We start from the raw sequence: 19,665 nt of genomic DNA on the forward strand, positions 1-19,665 counted from the left end.
ACAGTGTCTGAGGGTAAAAAGGGACAAGAATGGTGGTACAACTCGAGAATCCATAGCTTTGAGTCGCTTCATTTCAGATTTCACAACCGGTTCGTTTGCCTGACTCCGACCCAAACCTGGACTCGCCTTAAGACGGCCGCTAGGAAACGAGGCGAGTCTGCCGAGGAATGGGGTGATCGACTCGAGACGATATGCGACGCGCTGAACTTACCCGAACCCCGCATGAGGTACGAGCTCTTCCTTGAGGGAATAAGGAACAAGCAGATGCGAGCGGTGCTGAACGGTAACATGATTGGGTCTATTGAGCAAGCCTGTCGTATTCTGTTGTTCAAGAATCTTCACCTGCCTATTGAAGAGGACGATGAATTTCCCGAGGAAGGAATGAAGCCGCAAGGCACGAAGAATGTACCCTCGACGGAGTTACAAGTACTTCAAGAATTGCAACTACTAAATCGGAACGTGCAAAAAAAATCAGGAACGAGCGACGGATACATAGGCGCAGTGACTCTGAACGATCAGAAACCAACTAGAGCTTCTAACAGCGGAGTGAGTGCCAAACTGAAGCCTCCCAACATTCGTATGGGTCCCGATACTTGTACCGCAGAAGGAGAAGTAGTGTGCGGGCGCTACGAACGAAAAAGGTGCGGTCGAGAGACGTGTCCTCGCGCGAGAGGCCTGTGTAATCGTTGTCACCAATTTGGGCACTACTCCATGGAGTGTAGCGTGCCTAGGAGGACGAGTGGAAATCGATTTGGAGATCGCCGGACCGCGGAGGGTTTCTTCTGTCGACAACCGGGTCATGGCGTGACCAACTGTCCCGAGATCGAGAAACTACGTAGTCTCTCGAGGAATGCCGTAGCGACTGGAACGATGACTGCTCAAGGTTCGACTACACCGACTGGAATGTCCCGACAATGAAGGGGGCAAGAGGAAGGGGAAAGAAGTGTCGCTCTTTCCTCTTGCCAGGTTGGCGACACAAAAAGAGATGAGGGTTCACAGCTAAGTGGATTTAGTGGACCTGAGAGGGCTCTCGAGGTTGGTGTGAATACTGGAGTGAGCGCTCGGAACGTTCCCGTTGCGAGCGTGATGACTAAAAATGTGGAAGTTGTAATTGGAACGAGCAGTCTAACGGAACGGACTGGCTCAAGGTACGAAGGAGAAGAGAAAGCCTCTACGAGGGGACCAGGAGTAGAGAAGGAAGGAGAGGGAGAAGCAATGGGAAGCTCCTTCTTAACAATGGAGTGTGAGGGTGGAACGAAGGAACGTTCCAATTGGGCACAGGACGTCGATCAAGGGGCAACGGAACGTCTTGAAGATGCGTTGAAGACCCAGGGAGGATGCAGCGGAATAACGAAAACGGACGAGTTGTCCGACGAGTCTACACAGGATGAACAGGCACTCGAGACCAAGACGGAAGACGTGGTAGGCGTCAGAACCAACCTGTTTGCAGAAGTGATCGGAGTAGTGAATGCTCCTGGGGAGGGCCTTAAAGTTCCTGAAGCCGAGCTGGGTTCGAAGCATACCAAGGCGACAGACTCATCAAACGAATATGATCGTCTGTTTACCGACAAGGAGCTGGATATGATCGAGCGCGGTGACGATCCGATAGTGAAGAGTGAACCCGAGGAGTACGACAAGAAGCTGGAAGAGCGGCTGTTTCCGTTGGATGACGAGAAGATTCAGTCACGGGTAGCACAGAACGCTAGCAAGCAAGAGAATCCGTCACTTGTAGAACTGAGTGAGCAAATGGGAATATCGGAAGAAGTGCTGAAGCGCACAAGGGAAGTCTCTACGGGAGAAATGAGAAATCCAGAGTACTGGCTAGGTTGGTACGAGATGACACTGGAGAACTCTGCGGCGGCCAGGCGCGCTAATCGGAACTTTAAGGACGAAACTGGAACGACGGAGATTGCGTCGCCCGTCAGCGCCATCACCCAAGAAGGAAACGATGGCAGTGCATCGAAGGACGACTTCGCTGAGAGTGCGTTTATACATGTACGGAACGTCTGCGTTGGATTCGACGAATCCCCTACGGTAATAGACGGAAACGAGGAAGGAGTACGGTTACCTTTTAGGTGGCGTTCCGAAATTCGGAAAAGAGTGTATGAAATGCTTAAACAGGAAAGGGACGGATACGACAAAAGTCGGGTGGGAGAGACTAATCCGGAGGAAGGGAGCGGAACGAGAGCTGACATTCCCCCGCTGCGAGACAAAATCAAGGAGAACGTTTTAGACTAGGAGTCCGTTCGTGCACACCTAGAGGAAGTAAGTGGAACGACGCCTCCTTCGTTCCTAAATTAAGCGGTGTCCTGGACTCGTTCCTATATCCGGACCGAGGCTCCTACCATCCGAGACAAATTGCGCGACGAGCCAAAAGCTTCTAAAACAGACGGACTCGTTGCAGATACCGCTGCTCTAAAGCGGTTGAAGGAGGTGACGTTTGGACTTCCCATCCAATCATCGGAAAAGAAGAGGCTGAAAATAACCGATGACCAATCCGACATCTATGCAATCAACGCGCGGAGAGCTCCGCGGCCGCGAAGGTCGTCGGGGTTGCGGGCTGTGAGCGAGGTCGATGCCTCTCAAGGATGGGGCTGGAGTTGTACCGGAAGGTATACGCGTCATTTGTAGTGTAGGAGGGCTGAAGGCGGTCACCGGCGGCTTTATCGACTGTTGCCCATCAGAGATGTTGGCGGACACGGAAGCTGTGGCGAGTCTCGTGAACAGGCGGGTGCTGAAACGACTTGGTCGAGCATCAGAACCCCTTAATCCCTACACTGGAAGCTTAGACAGCGTTTCGGGACATGCAATTCGTGTGCGTGACGTGGTCGAACTTCCTGTAACACTTGGAACGATCGATATGACTGGTAGTTGACCATTTTTTCGTGGATGCCATTTTGGGAACGGACTCGTTACGCTCGTTCCGAGTCGTAATAGATCTCGAAAACCGGACGATGACACTGAAAGTAACGTGAGATGTGATCCCGTTGGGCATCTCGAGAGTGGAGGAGACTTATGGAGTCACGATGACTTCAGCAGTTCGTTTGAAGCCTGGTCACTTAGCGCTGGCCAAGTCCAGGATTTGCGGAACGATAAAAGATCATTCCACCGTTCTGGTAGAAGGTGTCTCCGGGATTGATGAGAGCTTACGAGTGGCCCGAACACTGTGCACCGTGAGGAATGGGGCGGCCTTAGTGGAGGTCTGTAACGCGTCCACGGAAGAAGTTGAAATTCCGTCGGGTACCGACGTAGCGGCTGTAACACTCGTTCACAATTCAGCTTTTGGAACGAAGGTCCGAAGTGGAACGACGAATGAAGTAAGCGCAGCGATAAGCGACACTGGAAGTTACGAAGGAACGAAAATGGGACTCATCGACGCTGAGATAGCAACCGCAATGCAGGACGAAGCAGATGGCGATTTTGAAGTGGATTTCCAAGATTCGTCGCTGGGAGCGGAACAAAGGAGACTATTTGCCGAGATGCTAAGGGGGCTGAAGGATTTGTTCGTAGATACGTCCAAGAAACCGGGGCGTACGGACCTTTTAAAGCTCAACATCGATACGGGAACGAGCGTGCCGATAAAGCAGCCCCCCTATCGAGTCTAAAAGGCAGAAGGAGATGTAATGGAAGCTGAGATTCAAGAATATCTCGAGCTAGGCCTGATCGGACCCTCAACCATAGCCCCGTGCTAATGATTCGAAAACCTGATGGCGGGATTTGATTCTGCATTGATTCTCGGAAGCTCAACGCGGTAACGGTCAAGGACAGCTACCTTATGCCGTCCTTGGAGACGCCAAGCTGTTTACCACTATGGATATTGCGTCGGGATACTGGAACGTTCCGATGGAGCCGAACAGTATGGAGAAGACTGCTTTGACGAGCAAATTTGGCCTTTCCGAGTGGGTTGTTATGCTCTTTGGGTTATGCAACGCCGTTCCTGCGTTTGAGCAACTAATGGAGAACATCGTAATCGACCTGAAGTGGAGAACGTGCCTCGTCTACCTGGACGACTGCGTGGTGTTTAGTGACGATTTTCCTACTCACCTAATCCGAGTAAGACAAGTGTTGGAACGATTCCGCACGGCGGGATTTAAGCTGAAAATGAAGCCGTGCCACTGGGGACGTGACCAAGTAGCGTTCCTGGGACACCTCGTGACGCCTACGGGCATACTACCGAACCCCGAGAAAGCGAAGGCAGTGATGGATATTGAGAGGCCGCACGCGCTTCACACCATTAGTGCATTCCTTGGACTAACGAGCTACTTCCGACGCTATATACCAGAATTCGCTGCTATTGCCGCCCCTTTGGAACGACTGAAGCAGAAAGATGTATATTTCAAATGGAACGAAGATTGTGAAATGCCGTTCCGACAACTACAACGGGCTTTGGTGAAACCTCCTATACTGACATATCCCAACTTTAGCAAGAGGTTCAAGCTCTATGTGGACTCGTCTCATTTGGCGGTAGGGGTCTGTCTAATGTAGGAAGTCGACAAACGTGACCGAGCGGTTGCCTACGCTAGTAAGATGTTGCGAGGATCTCAAAGGAATTGGATCAACAAGACCTGTGGCACCATCGAAATTGAGTGCTGGGGAATCGTCTGGGCAACACGAAAGTTCAAATGCTATCTCGACCACGGCGAACTGGACCTGTATACGGATCATCAAGCCCTTACGTGGATTTTTAGTGACAACACAAGGACGTCGAATGCTAAGTTGGCACGATGGGCTGCGGAGCTGTCCCAACTGAGGGTTAAAGTGTATCACAAGCCAGGAACGTCCATGGGGCACGCAGACGGCTTGGCGAGGCTGCATCATCGCGCTGGGAAGAGAGCGATAGGGGCCATCACGATAAAAGACCTCTTGAACGAAGAAAGGAACGATCCGCCTGATAGACTTGGAACGATCGTTTCGGAAGGGAACGAGGGCTCAAACGTGACCGACGGTTCAGTTCCTGTCGGGGAGCAGACCGAAGTGGCGGTCCCGGCCAACGAGCTCACCCAGGAAGGACAGGAGGAAGAATTACAAGCTGGCGCTCTACCTTCCCTGCCCTCCACTGTCGACGTGTTCGGATTGGACTACGACAAGTTCGTGAAAGAACAAGAGCGGGTGCCGTGGATGCGTGCCATGAGAGCATATCTGAAAGACGGTGCACTGGCCATGGATCCTCAACTGAGGGTGACGGTGCTAAAGATGTCCCCGCATCACTTGATGAAGAACGAGGTCTTAATGCGCGTCGTGCACCAAGGGGCTCGTGCCGGTCCTGCGCGAACGGTGACAGTTCCTGTCGTTCCTTTACTGTTTATCGAGACGGCTCTACATTATTGTCATGCTGACATATTCTCTGCTCATTTGGATAAGACGAAGACATTGGACAAAGTAAGGCGCCATGCCTACTGGCACGGATGGCGAAAGGACGTGGTCGAGTATGTGAAAGAATGTGCCATTTGTAGTGGTGGTAAAGGTCGGAGACCCTGCAGAGCTGGTCTAATGCAGAAGATGCCGATCCAGGAGTTATCGGGACCGTTCGCGTTGCTGGTGGTTGACGCCGTCGGTCCTTTAGTGGTCACTCCACGAGGGAACAAGTATATTTTGGTGTTTGTGGATTACTTCACGAGATGGGCTGAAGCGTTCGCGGTGGTGTCGTTGGACACGATCTCCTTTGTGGAAGCTATGCTCGAAGGTGTCATTTGCCGTCACGGCGTTTCGGAACGACTGCTTAGTGACCGAGGAACGAACTTCACATCCGATTTGGCACGATCATTATACCAGACGCTAGGGATAAAGAAGTTGTTTGGAGCCGCCTACCACCCCCAACCTCAGGGATTGGTAGAGCGATTCAATGGGACGCTGTTGGGGATGCTTGAGATGTTCGTGAGTGAAACTCAGACCGATTGGGATACCTATTTGCCTCGTGTCTTATTGGCTTATCGGAGGGCCTACCATCAAGGTCTTGGAGATACTCCCTTTTTCAGTTTGTACGGTCGCGACCCTATACTGCCGATCAACTTGGCCTTCCTCAACCACCGGAAAGGACTGGAAAAGCAACGAGATTGCCATGTACCGAAGAAAGTTTTATCTGTCGTTACGTGACTCAAGGCGCCTGGTGGAACGACAGCTAGTAAAGGCCCAAGATCGTCACGAGAGGCGATTGAACAAACAAGTAAAGGTCGCGTATGAGGTAGGCGATCCCGTCTGGGTCTATCAGTTCTTCATGGCAAAAGTTGGCAAAAATAAGACGAAGCAGTTGGCGTTCTCTTGGCACGGTCCGTACCGTATAGTCGGCCAAGTCGGGGAGAACGCCTACAAGATCGCAATCCCTAAGCACCCCGATAAAGTCGTCACTGTGAACGTGAATGTATTGAAGCGTTTCCGTGGCCACTGGATTCGACCGTTTACGGACGAAGTGCCCAGAGGGACAGTCGAGAAAGTGGCTAGTGAGAGCGCAACCAGAGCGAATGTGGCAGCCGGGAACCAGACAAATAATCATGCGATAAGCGAGGAGGTAACTGAGAACGAATTGCAATTGGAGGCTGGGCCACTACTAGAAGAAGATCAGCCTCAGTCGCGTTTTGTGGGACGAGTGTCTATCGGGGCGAGGAGACAGCTTTCACCGGTGTTTCGTCGCCCATAGTAGACGTCGTTGCTAAGAGAGTGGATAAGGGCGAGCTGTACGAGACCTTTTGGCTACCCCGAACTGCTTTATTCCCCGAGTTCGGAGCCTTGATAAGCGTCTTTAAGGAAGCAGACCGTAAGAGGAAGGGTCTCTTGGAGATACGTCGGAGCGTCAGGTTGGTCGAGGCCAACGCTGATGTGGACGACGCGGAAGTGTTGTTCTAACTGGTGCTCTGACTGGTTGCAACGAGTGGAGCGGGACCACTCCACTCTTGTTGGTGTTTGGGAACGAGTGAGTCTCGAGACACTGAACTGTATTTTGCATTTATATATTGGAACGCTACGGAAATGGACACTGGGAAAGTGATAGGGGGCATCAACAGAGCGCAAGACTGTTGGGCGGAACGGTTATGCCCGGGATTGACAAAGTTAGAACGAGGAAAAGCTGTCACAAGAGACGACATCGACTGGCTGGACACCGAGGAACGATAAAGACTTATAACGCGGAGATTAAACGGATGTATTCGAGACGAAGAAACAAGAAAAGGAGCGAGGACGGAAAACGACTCCGAATAAGAGGCTACTTCTTGGTGGTCTTCCCCTTGTCGGCTGAAACCTTCTTGGGAACGACCTTCTCATCGTCTTCCCCGTCGTCGTCCTCAGCCTTATTCTCCTCATTATCATCTTCGTCGTCTTCCTCCGGTTTGTACTCGTCCCCGTCGTCGTCTTCGTCGTCGTTCCCAGCTTCTTCGTCCTCCTCCTCTCCGTCGTCAGCGTCGTCGTCGGCACTCTGAGAGTCGGCAGTGGCAGAGGTCACGACCGTAGCAGTTAAAACAGCAGCTTTGGCCTTGTCTTCTTCGTCCTCTTCGAGATCCGACCATTCGGCGCATCGGCGTTCCGTCTTGGTCAGACCCCTAACTTCGGGGAGCTGATACGAGCCACTCTCCAACTCGGTTGCGACCGTCAGCTGGGGTTGCTTCACCAGAGCGTTGTCCATAAGAGTCTTCTAAGGCTCGTCACTAGCGGACCCCACTTATGTGTCACGAGGCGTCGCCGAAGCCTGAAGATCAAGCCGAATGCGCGCCAAAGCCACCCTGGAGAGTCGATTGGCCGGCTTGGCCGTAGGGATCAAAGCCTCGATCGTCTCGAACAGGACGCGGATACTCGGATACCCATACGCGTCAATCTGCACGGGCTCTAGAGCGTTGTCGATGGTAGCCTGGTATTGTTCCGGATCCTTATCTTCGAGCGAAGTTAACGTATCCGCGAGAGGTCCGTCGTAGTGCACGCACTTCTTGTTGTCGCGACCTGGGTGACCTCCCATTCAGAACATCAGCGGGCACTTGTCGAGGAGCGTGAGGAATCCGTAGAAGCCCCAGGTTTCAATGCACAAACTGATGAAGGCTACACGAGCCTGTACGGCGCGCATCTTGGCCTTGCGACGATTATTCTGTACCGTCTCCGACGCCAGAGGCGCGTACAAGGCCCATTCTCAGAACACCCGACGGTGAGACATCCAGAAACGCCAATGACCTCGATAGATCGCGCGGAAACGAAGCGGGTTGTACCATTGCGGTCGCCCGGTCCAAGGGTACGCGATGCACTAAGGTTTCTTTCCGACCGCCTCCGCCTTTGCCAAGATGAAATAAACGGCAGCCTTTACGGGGTCAGGGGCGTCGAGGTTCAAGTCGACCAACGTCTTGTACTCGGCAGAAGGAACAAGAGAAGACGTCGGCTTGTCAGACTTGTCGCTTCTCCGCAGCTTCTTCGACGACTTGATTGGGGGCGGTCCGCTGCGAGTTTTCCGCTTACCGCGGACAGGCTTCTTCGCCGACGAAGTGGAGGAGGTGGTAGAAGCCTTAGCAGGTGCGGACGGCTCGGGCGAGACTCCTGACTGGGAGGGCATCGCGACCACGAGACCACGCAATGCGATGGAGGGTCGACCTTCCAGGAGATCGTCGACCAACCTCTCCATGTATCCAGACCAGAGGAGAGGCCGTTGCCACCCAAATGCGACTTCAATGCGACCCAGAACCCCCGCTTGACGCTCTTGGCGTCGTCCCCTGGCGCTCCATGTTCGTTGTACTCCAGGACCGCGTCGAAGAATCGCTTGAATCGCCGGCGCTCCGCGACGGTGAAGCGCTTGGACATGCTGACAGCTGAGAAGTTGTAGCTGGGAGGCGTTCTACGTGGAGATTGCTGGAAACTGAAGAATACGTCGCATTGGCTCGAATGGTGGCTGACGGACGTTGGAAATAGGGAGCTCGCGACAGGGTGCAAAAATGGAACGAGATGAAAGGAAACGACTTGGGTGACACTGACGCCACTTGGGAAGGGGTGTCAACGGACGACACCTGGATGACCTTTCTTAACTGACGTTGTGCCAGTCTGAAATGATGGAAGTGCTGAGGAGCTGGTTTGATGGGATCGAGGCGGCGGCTTCTGTCGTGACGTTCCCTGAGATCGAAACATAAGCTATGATGGTCTGCGCCGTAGCTGGGATTGTAGTGTGGGTGGTCACTCCCTTACGCAATGTGGGATGGGCTTTCAGTGCGAGCCTTGTGGACTGTGGCTCTACAGTCTGTTTCGTCTGATATACTTGTAGTGACCGATTTATCACTACCGTCCGTGGATCCAACGCTCAAGAGCAGCACCCTAGGGAATATGCGTGCACTTTGGTCACGCTGATGTTCCTCGTTCCCATGGCTGTGTTACGAAAGTATGAGCCTCGCTTCGGCATTTTCGGACTGTTGTGTCTCAAATGATGTGAGGCGTGGCACCACTCGATCTGTCTCTTCGTTCCAGATGTGATCCAACTTGTATAGACATCATGTTGTCGTTATACTAAGGCGATAGCGGAGGCTACAGCTGCCTTAATCGATCGAGTGGGCGAGTACCTGATTGGCGTATGTCTAGTGGGACAACTGTTATTGTCGCTCGTGTTTTATCTGCCTAGAGTATTTTATGAAGGCGTGGAAGGTGGCAACTCCATGTAGATCTCCTCATTAAGTCTCCCCAGGAATACCGTGTCGACGCCCCACTGCTCGATTTCGAAATCATCAGCAATGCACTTCTCAGGCTTACCACCGGCCGAATCCAGATAAGCCACTTCGTGTGGCTTCGACACTCCTGCCTCTTCAGGATCCGTCGCTTTGTCAATGTGACGGGTACGTGCCCACGTAATCGTGGGATGAGTTTATCCATACGACACGATCGCGTTGTTTACGCTCACGTCACATTAAAGTGGAATCACAGCACCATCTTCGATTTCACCAGAAACAATCTGAGTCGAGTTCCCAGATTGCGTACTTTCTGCTTTGGCTCCGTAGCGACGGTTTCTATGTCTTCAACTTCAAATTGTACCATGTCCAGCATCGCATCCATCTCTCCCTCGCGCTCCGAATCAACAATACTGCCGCTCTTGACAAGATTCGCCGGGTGTCGATACACGGCGTTGTCCTTCGTCTCCTTCACGCAGCATCCTGCGCAGACGTCGTCACGCTTGGCTCATCTGGGACGCGAGCCACACGTTCTGTCATGGTCGATTGCTGTTCGAAGGACTTGAATGGGATGTGGTTCAGACGTGCGTTCGCCGCAGCCTGCGAATCTTTACGAGTTGCCGCAACGTGACCCACCTCGCCCCCCCCCCCACTGTCTTCAGATTGTAGACGCTTCCAAAACGTCTGACCTCCATAATCGTCGCGTTTCTATAGCGAAAGACATGCTGAAGTGCGTGACGACGTTCTGCTCAGCCAGTTTGGATACCAAGGTGAGGCTTCCTTCAACTTCAGGGGTGTACAGAGCCCCTGACAGTGTGGCAGACACTCCGTCCGTCAACTTTAGTCCGAAGGTGCCCGTTGCAACTGCGTCGACTGTCACGCTATCCCGATGCGGACTGGCGTCTTCACGTACTTCATGGACACGAATTTGACCCGGACGTTGGTCATGTGCGGGCTTGCACCTGAGTCGATACGTTATTCAGCCTGGGGCATTGCACTCGTAGCCGTGATGGTGAAATATCATGCTTGAGGTTGCGTCACTTGTTCTCGTTCCTCGTCAGCCATCTTCATCAGGCATGCGAGCCTCTTTTTGCCCTGGCTTCTTGCGGTAAGGCCACCTGCCGTTGAAGCCACTCCTTTTCCCGAAATCCTCCTCCTTCGCTGCAAACACCCTCTCTTGAGCCGATGAGGATTCATCCGAGGCTTCAACACCAGAGTGCTTGAATCGCGTAAACGAGCAAAGGGTTCTGCGTGTTCTCCAGTGCACTTCCTTCGTTTCTTTGATGAGGTGGACCTCACTGGCGTTTTCATTTTTCTCCGCCAATAGGAGCGCTTGTTCCCGGGCTCCCCCCCCCCCCCCGCGGCCCTCCTCAGCAGACAAATGCGCTCGCTCTCTCGCTTTCTCCTCAGTCCGCCTTGCAGCTGCAGCTTCAACACAATTACTGACGTGGCTTCCTCGTCCTCCTCGAACTCCCTCGCTATGGCCACGCGCGTGGTTTTCGACATCTACTTCTTCCTTGGCTCTTCTTCTTCGCTGGCCTTTTCTCGGGGTTGACCTTGGTCGTTTTCTTACGGCGGGCAGCCATCCGCTTCTTTACAGCTGCTATGTATGCTGCAGCCTTATCCTGCGCGGGAGGGCGTGGCAGAGATGGCCGCGCTGGAGTAGAAGTCATCGCGCTCACCGTTGTCATATGTGTGGTCTGCACGTTTGCATGCGCGTGTGCCCCCCCCTTGGTGTTCTCAGCACATCCGTCGCCAAAATTGGCATCAGCCTTCCTCTTTCCGATCAAATAAGCTTTATGCTCGGCTGCCATGCGGCGCCGGGTCTCCTCACTTTTGCCTTTGAGCCGGGCAAGAAATGCCTCCGACTTGCTGTGTGTTTTCGCGACGAGCAACCGGCTTTCTACCTCTCGGCTTTTCGCCAATGGAATCGAAAAGAATGAGTGGCTGGAGGCTGGTCGCAACTGTGACAAATATATGAAATGTTTCTGTGAGCCGAGCAGGGTCGTTGCTAGAATTTTGCCAAACCCTGTGTATTTCACATTCTTTAACATGCCGTATTTGCGCATGTGTGCAAAAGCGGCATTTTGAGTTTTTTTCACACCTGTTGTCAAATACAACGTGTAGGATAATGATAAAGCCCTTTGATCAATTCTAATATCAGTATGTTCGTTTTGAGTATTGCCTAAAAATTAGAAAATAAAAAAACCGTAAGAGGGAAAACCACCGGCTTGTCACAAGCTGCAATGTACCAGATCGATGGTAAACCTATCGCGAACAATTAAGCATACCCCTCTTACCGTCTACTTAGAGATAAGCCCGGCAAAGGCCTCTACACGTGTCCATCATATTGCCATTCTCTTATAGTCGTAGCTGTGCCAATTGATTCTAGGCACGATGCTGGCAATTCTTAGCTTAATCCATCTGATTGGTTTCTGAAAGGTCTTTCTTGGTTGTCTTGCGTCTTCTAAAAGTAAGTTCAAATCTGGAGGTGGACCATGAAACAGTAGGGTACTTTCATCGGCGCTGCTGTTGAGCTACGTTACGCGCTAAATATCGTCCTTGGCGCAGACAATATTTCAGACGCTTTGGTAGGCTGGGACTCGCTAGTTCTAAAGCTCCGAAAAATGAATTGCCGTTACTATAACTGATATTTTCACATTAAATTCGAAACTGTAAACTGTAAGTTATTGACCTTGCAACATGCAGTTTACCATTGACTAATATTTTACCGTACTAAGCGACTCCAACGACACGCATTAAATGGATCAATATGGCATTGAGTATGGTCAAATTTTTAGTCACTTGACTGAAACCTTTTTATTGTTTTATCAACATTACACCTAATAATTACATGTATTGTGCTTTTCATGTAATTTGCCGTCCGATTTTACTCAAATTCGGACTTGAGGTACTCCGGTTTTTGATTTGTAAAATTACTCTGTTCGCCATTTAAATCATTGCTGATTAGTGTAAATCGTCAGTTCCGAGTCTGGACCCCACGCGCCGCTCAAGCTACAAAAGAAGGTGCGCGTGGTCAAGGTCGCGCATGCGATGAGCCAGAAGCCGCTCAAGCTGGAGAAGGAGTTGGGAGTGGCGCCGGCCGCGTTTGTGATAAACAAGAAGCTGTCCGAGCTGTAGAAGGTCGCGCCTGTGGGGAATCTGAAGCTTGTCGAGTGCAGAAGGAGGTGTGCGTGATCACGAACGTGCTATGGGAAGCTTCTCATCCTGTGGAAGGCGGCGATTGCAGGTCAAAGTCGTGTCTGCTGTAAACCTAGAGCTGCTCAAGCTGAAGAAGGAGAGCTGGTGACCAAGGAGCCGCTCCAGTAGCTGCGGAAAGGCCGCGCTGGTGGCCACAGAGTTGCCAAAAGAGGTGGGCGCGGACATGACCACGCTGGAGATGAATAAGGAGCGGCTCAACGTGCAACAAAGAATTGGAGATTGCGTGAAGAGTAGAGCTAGTGGCCAAGGCGCCGCTGAAGCACCTGAACGCGGTGCTGTGGTCATGGCCACACAGGTGATCTAGGAGCCGTTTGAGCAGCTAAAGGACGGATGGTCAGGTGGCCAAGGAGGTTCAGAAGAAGGTTGGTGCTACCATGGGCGGGGCCGGGTTATGGCAACGCTGGAGACGAACGAGGAGCGGGATAAGATGCTGAAGCCAGTCGACCGACGACTAGAACAAGGTTCGAGGACGTAATTCAACGTGGCGATAGGGTTGAACACTAATGCCACGAAGCCTCGTCAAACGTAAGTCATCGTGAAGCTTCTATTATCGGTTTTGGTATTCATAAGCATTGGTTTAACTTAGTTTCTATTCTACAATGGCAAGCTCATCTGTCCCGCAGCTCCTGTTGCCAAGCTTGTTGACTTGTCGGATTACAGCAAAGAATGGCGAGCCATACACCAGAGCTCATGAAAAAGTTTCTCCCAAGGAGTTTGTGTTGACAATAGCCGACGGACCGGCAGCGCTCCGCAAGATAATTGAGAAGAAGCTGGAAGAGATGGTTCCTGGGCAATGGCAGCCTGGTTTCGCAGTCTTCTTGAAGTCATCAAATCACGCCAAGCAAAAAGACTACGTCCCACTTGTTGAAAGTAGCGCGTTCAAAGCGCAGTGAGAAGGTGTGTGGCACACAGCTCGGCGTCGAAAAAGTGGTCAAGCCGGGTTTGTACTTGAGCTCTTCGTATACATCCCCAAAGAGTCGCGAGCGTCAAGCACTTCGCTCCGTCGAGCTACCGCGTCGCGTATTCAAGAGCAGATTCCCCGTGTTGCCGCTTTCTTACAGGAGTCTGGTATTACTGGTGGACCTGCTACACAAAACTATATGGCCGTTGCGCAGGCTAGACTTCCCGAGGGCAGTGATATTGAAATTCCCCAGAATACGACGTTCCGACAGCTTCTACATATTGATGAGCAAGAACGATCAATGAATGAAGAGATCGCATCGACACAGCTACAGCACGATGCAGCTTATCGCATCATTCGCGTTCAAATCCACGGCGTTCCAGTTCCACTAAAAGTCAACATAGCGGACCTCCGCGATGCCCTTGGTCTACCGCCATATAGTTTGTGCCCTCCTTTTCGAGGACCAATAGAGGTTGACACGCCTGATCCAGCGCAAAATATTGTCGATACAGACCACATGGAGCCGAATGAAATGGAAAGATCACATTAAATACATCTAGTTGACCTGTATTTCAAGTTTTTGTAAATGATAACCACAATGTCTGTAAAGATTTAAACCTACAGAATCTTTTTGTCGTGTGCAGTTGTAGAGCGCAACTTTCATCACCGCAACTGGGTCAGCTTGGAATGCCATATTTGCATTTCGTTGGATCCACCTCTTAAGAAGTGAGAAGGTGACTTCAATTGGGTTTAAGTCTGGGGAATATGGAGGAAGGAACATCAGTATAGCTCCGTTTCATGGACCAATTCCTGTAGTTCCTCGTACATGTGGATTTTTGCATTATCCACGATGACGATTGACCTCGGTAGTGGCCATCGATTCAGGTAAGGCGCAATTTTGGTCTTGAAAATCTCATGAAATATCGCTCTCGTAAAAGTACCTTCAGTAATCCCCCAACCAAAGAATCCGTTGACATCGACCGCTGCTAGCAACGAAACTTGATTCCCTCGGCTAGGCAATAGTACAGCATGAGCAGGAGTATTCCTGGCGGACCACCCATACTTCCTCAATACAGATCTGTTTGACAAAACAATAGGTTAATAACCGCTTGTAGCATAAGTAAAACAAAATAAACTGATAAAACGAAGTTACTTACCGGCCGTTTTTTGACGTTTCATCTACGAAGACAAGTTGATCAGGTCCACTATAAAACGGTAGCAGACGGTTGATATATTCTTGTCGGTCTCTAGGGACACTCTCCTTCGCACGTTTTGTCAGGACCTTACGCGTTAATCCCAGATCGAACCGTAACGCACGGCAAATTGTTGAATCTGTCAGGCTTATCGAAGCTCCGAATTGAAGTTGTAGCTCCATTCGAAGCTCTTCAAAGTAGAAACAGGGGTGGGCGTTGACATACTCTCGCACAAATGAGCACACATGATCCGGCCACCTTGACGATCGATTTCTTGTTTTCTCGGCTAATACGTTCCCAGTCCGTTTAAAGTCGTGATACCAACGACTTAAGCTGCGCTATGAAACACCTAAAACAGAGGCAACTGTAGCAACGTCAATGTTATAGACGTACAGTAGAACTACGCCACGCCACTTCATATCAACGGAATACATGGCTTTTCGTCGCTAGTCAAAATCTACACTGACTATCGCGTCGGTTTTGACGCAAACTGCTGGATGGCAGAGGATTCACCGCCATAGTGGAGTTGAATTGTTTAAGAGTGAGACTTAAAAGCCGAATCTACTCAAAACGAACCCTTCTTTTGTGTCTGAGCTTTTGATTGGTTATATTTACGGAGGCGTGAATCACGCCGTGATATCTATCTGGTTGTCACCTGCTAATTCTTAGTTTGTTATACTTAGCCCTTGCAATTACAGATAGATGTTTTTATCCGTTTAGCCAAAATATATGCAAAGCACAATACCAGGTTTTTTCTGTCAGAAAGTTATAAATTTCAGGGAACAGGTTTTATTTGATTGAAAATCACCCAGTCAGATCCTTCCCTAGCTCTGAAAAAGCGGCAATGGTGTCCCTAGGTCTCTGTAAACGCAAGCTTTGCCCTAGCTAAGGGCGAATAAGGAAAGTTATTGGGGCGCTCTTAGCTGGCTATAGAGGTATAACCGTAGGCTGAGCAAAACGGGTGTAAAAGAGTGGATTGTTATGGCGACAGCTTTAATGAGCTCGCTATTTTTATCATAACGCACTGACATTGATCTCGATGGGATACTACTGTTCTTTTTTTCTTTGTCAATGCCTCAACGGGTAAGAGCATCTCCTGCGGCAAGTCCTTCATACAAGTCTTTATGGACGGCTTTTAGACACGAGGTTTCCTGAATTAGCAGCCTTTGGCTCGGGTCTCATGTTCTATAGCACCGCATTAATTTTTTTTATCAGATCGAAACGCACAGGTTGCACACAATTCAGTAAGTCATGATTCTTTCTTTCCGTTAAACCTTCAGGAGGACCTGCCACCGGAAGCTTAAAAAGTTTAGCCATGTCTAAACGCGTTACTTTTACTCTATGACACCTTGCCACTGGAGATGCTCTAACCCTATGTATCTTTTTCTGAGTCATCACTCTGTTTTCACTCATTAAGTTCTACTACGAACTACTATGTACTTGTGTAGTACTAGTATTAAACGAACGAGTTGCAAGTTATCCTACAGCAAAAATATGTTTCTCCCAGGTTTAAGGCACACGGGGTCACATTACATGACCACGATATAGTATCCTGAAAACAAACATGTTTTGGAATAGCGCTCTTTTATTCGCTTAGCCGTAACGAAACCTGAACGCGCTCTTTGAATTCCCATGGTATACGTACCAGATGAGTACCCGCTACAAACACCTCACTGTGCGCTTTGTTTTGTTTCGAACAATGTACTTACTGAGCTTCTGGTGGTACGTCTGGAGCACTGTCCACGGAAGCGAATAGGCGTACCCTGGAACAGTAAGCATTTGGCTCAAAGCAGTCATCAGGTCGCGTCCGATGCTCATATCATCTGGTAGAGAGTCCAATATTTTGAATTTGTGCACGATTACTGCACTATGCTTCAACTGTGGGATGCGAAAACGCACCAAAATCGATCCTTCATTTGGCGTATCACCTTTTACTCGTTTGAAAGAAACAGTTGAGCTTTCGATCAAATCACCTATCCCTGCTCGCATGAAGGAGGGCTGATAATACTTCGCGACGCTCCACTATCCAAAGCGCTTGATTCCGGATTCCAGTTTCACCATGATTCTCACCGGTGGTGTGGCGTCCGTCGAGGGCGTTATCCCTCCAACGAACATGTATTAATCGTCGCTTGATCTTTCATCTCCTTGTTGGCGTTGCCCCATGCGGATTGGACAGACACGCTGTTGTTGCTGAGGAGCCCGAGGACCACGACGTTGCTCCACTTGCTGGTGCTCGTCTTGTTGGTGGTCCTGCCGCAGAGCGCGGTACTCCTGCTTGTTGAGACTGGTCGTTCTGTGAAAGGTGCAGAACTTACTACTGGTTGAAGCTGAAGAATTGTGGTTGTTACCACCACGACCACGGTTGCCACCTCGATGGTGTTGCTGACGATTGTTGCTGCTGCCGTGGCGATGATAGTCGCTGTTAGGTCGACGTCCACTGTTAGGACCTTGGTGTGGATTGCCATTTCTATTCTCGGGACCTCCGTCACGTTGAAGTCGCTGTTCGCCTTACTCGATTAGTTTGAAGAAAGGAACAAGAGCAGCGACAGTAGCATAGACTTGTCTCCTTGTATCATACTTGTTTTGCCACTCATAGGGTCAGCCACGCTTGTAAAGTCGACAGAGTACATCTTCGCACATGGGCGAGCTCTCTGAGAGTCGTGTTAGTGTGTGTTCCATGCGCACCGGCGCGCGAAACCGGTTGCTGTATTCGGCAATCGACTCACTACGGGGTTTTCGGATCTCGCATATTTCTTTCCACATGTAGAACTACTATTGAGGTCTTTTATAGGGCGCAGATGAACTCGTCGTCCATGCGCACGTCGTGGTCGCTGAACGCCGCGTCCTCTAACCCCTCGCGAGGGCCCCCTTCTAGAAAGATGGTGGCGTTCAGAAACTTGTCTTCAGCATTCCAATGCTACAGATTTGCGAGTTGCTTGAAATGGTAGACCCATTCGAGAAAATCTTTCGGGCCACCACCGTTGAACATCGGCATCTTCTCGGCTACGACTTCTTCGGTTGTGTCCTTCTCCATGTTATCCGGGCGTACTGTGATGGAGTACGTGAGACAACGCTCCTTGTCGCCTTTCTTCGTAGAGTCGCTCATGGTTGACAGGCCGACGGGTGCACCAGGTCGCTGATTTGAAAATGTTCAAAGTATCTTAACCACTTGAGTCCTTGAATATAAATTGAGAGCTGGTAGATTGAATGCTTGTCAACCTGGCTTTTGCTAGCAGCCCCCCCCCCCTTAATAGCTCACTGCCCATGCAGTGTCCTGAGTGCGCACCCATCGTGTGCACCCAGAGCAACTAGACGCACCCTTGCGACAGCGGACATGCGCTTGAAACATCAGGGTGCGGCAGGAGTTGTCACAGCTTCTGATACAGGAATCGTTATCATTGTAGTACGAAAAAAAGAAGTGAATGACTATTACGAACAAATAGTGAATTGCTATTATGGCCGCGAAACAACAGCGATCTTGCTGAGACTGTACACTTCAGCCCAGGCAAACGGCTGAAGCAGCAGACTCTTTCTCCATCATGGTCCCTGAGCTCAACGGTCGCCTGAACCCAGCGGAAAGGGGAATAATTATCATTGTTGTACGAAACAAAATGTGAATAACTTTTATGAATATAAAAGTGAATTGCTATTATATAGACGAAGCATTTCCGGTAGAAGCCGCAGTTTTCTCTTCACCTTAGCACTACCTGACATCACGCCTTCTTCGTATTCATGTTAAGCGCTACCATTTAACTGCTCTCGTTTAGCCGAGAAGCGGCTAACAGCCTCTTCAGCGTAATCTTTGTCTGCCCAACCGCTATGCACCTCAGCTACAACCTGTACATATAGCCCCACAATTTCCATTAATCTGACATTTATACAACAAGTGAAACATTCGGCGGGACCCCGGGGTCCCATCCGGACCCCGGGGCTCTCATAAGTAACCGGTACAAAACAGTACCAACTTTTGTTTTGGCTGCTGATGTCTCTAGAGGTGTTTCCACGACTACATTTGTAGAGCTGATATGCTGCCGAACTGTCAGTATGGGTGTTTTCTGGGGCGATGACGATGCCTTGGAATGACGCTCAGAGACTTCACAGTAATATCTGACATATTATTGTTCAATATGGCAGCTAGATGCTCTTGCTTGCAGGGCCCAAGGACTTCACAGCAATATCTGATATTTTAGGGCCGTTAATAACTTCTGGATGCTCGTTCACGCGACGCTGGGGTTAGTAACACCTTTTCTGATGGAATGTGTGCCGCAGGCCTCCGAGAAAATAATATCAATACCGCAATTACTACCTATTTGTTATTATACTACGGATTATTGTTTTTTCGGGATAATAATATAGTGTGATACGGACGGAATAATACAAATATAAAGGCTTACCGTTCGAGTGGCTTGCAGCCACCCATTCCTCTCCACCAGCCATTTTTCAGCGCCTAGTTCACTTTCAATCTTTGAGAAGACGGTCATTCTTGATTTACATCATGTCGTCCCAGCAACTCGCCGCTTTCTTCTACACCGTTCTCGAGCCTGGGCTCTACCGGTGCAACATCTGCGAACAGCCACGCAAGCAAGCCCAGCGCCCAGGCTACACAAACCTGATCTCTCACCTGAACTCGAAGCATCCCACTCACGGCGAGGAGTATGCTGAGTTTCAGCGCCGAAACCTGACCTCCCTCGAGATTTTTGGATTCGTGGACGAAACGACGACTCACATGTACGAC

General features: G+C 50.4%; 2 protein-coding genes across 2 annotated transcripts in view; one reads left to right on the forward strand and one right to left on the reverse strand.

The window, feature by feature from the left end:
• Positions 1–12,812: 12,812 nt before the first annotated feature.
• PITG_23173 (uncharacterized protein) lies at positions 12,813–13,121 on the reverse strand (the record flags this gene model as incomplete). Its single annotated transcript, XM_002895994.1, has 1 exon — positions 12,813–13,121. The coding sequence occupies one exon, from the start codon at positions 13,119–13,121 to the stop codon at positions 12,813–12,815; it is 309 nt and encodes a 102-aa protein (XP_002896040.1).
• Positions 13,122–19,425: 6,304 nt separating this feature from the next.
• The window catches only part of PITG_19712 (uncharacterized protein), a gene marked incomplete at both ends in the record, with an annotated part of 1,595 nt that continues 1,355 nt past the window's right edge, over positions 19,426–19,665 (forward strand). Inside the window, one exon of the mRNA XM_002895995.1 lies at positions 19,426–19,658. Within this exon, the coding sequence (XP_002896041.1) occupies positions 19,426–19,658 (233 nt within the window). The remainder of the gene's footprint in view (positions 19,659–19,665) is intronic.

The sequence above is a fragment of the Phytophthora infestans genome, genomic scaffold (genome assembly GCF_000142945.1).
Source record: "Phytophthora infestans T30-4 supercont1.111 genomic scaffold, whole genome shotgun sequence".
NCBI lineage: Eukaryota > Oomycota > Peronosporomycetes > Peronosporales > Peronosporaceae > Phytophthora > Phytophthora infestans.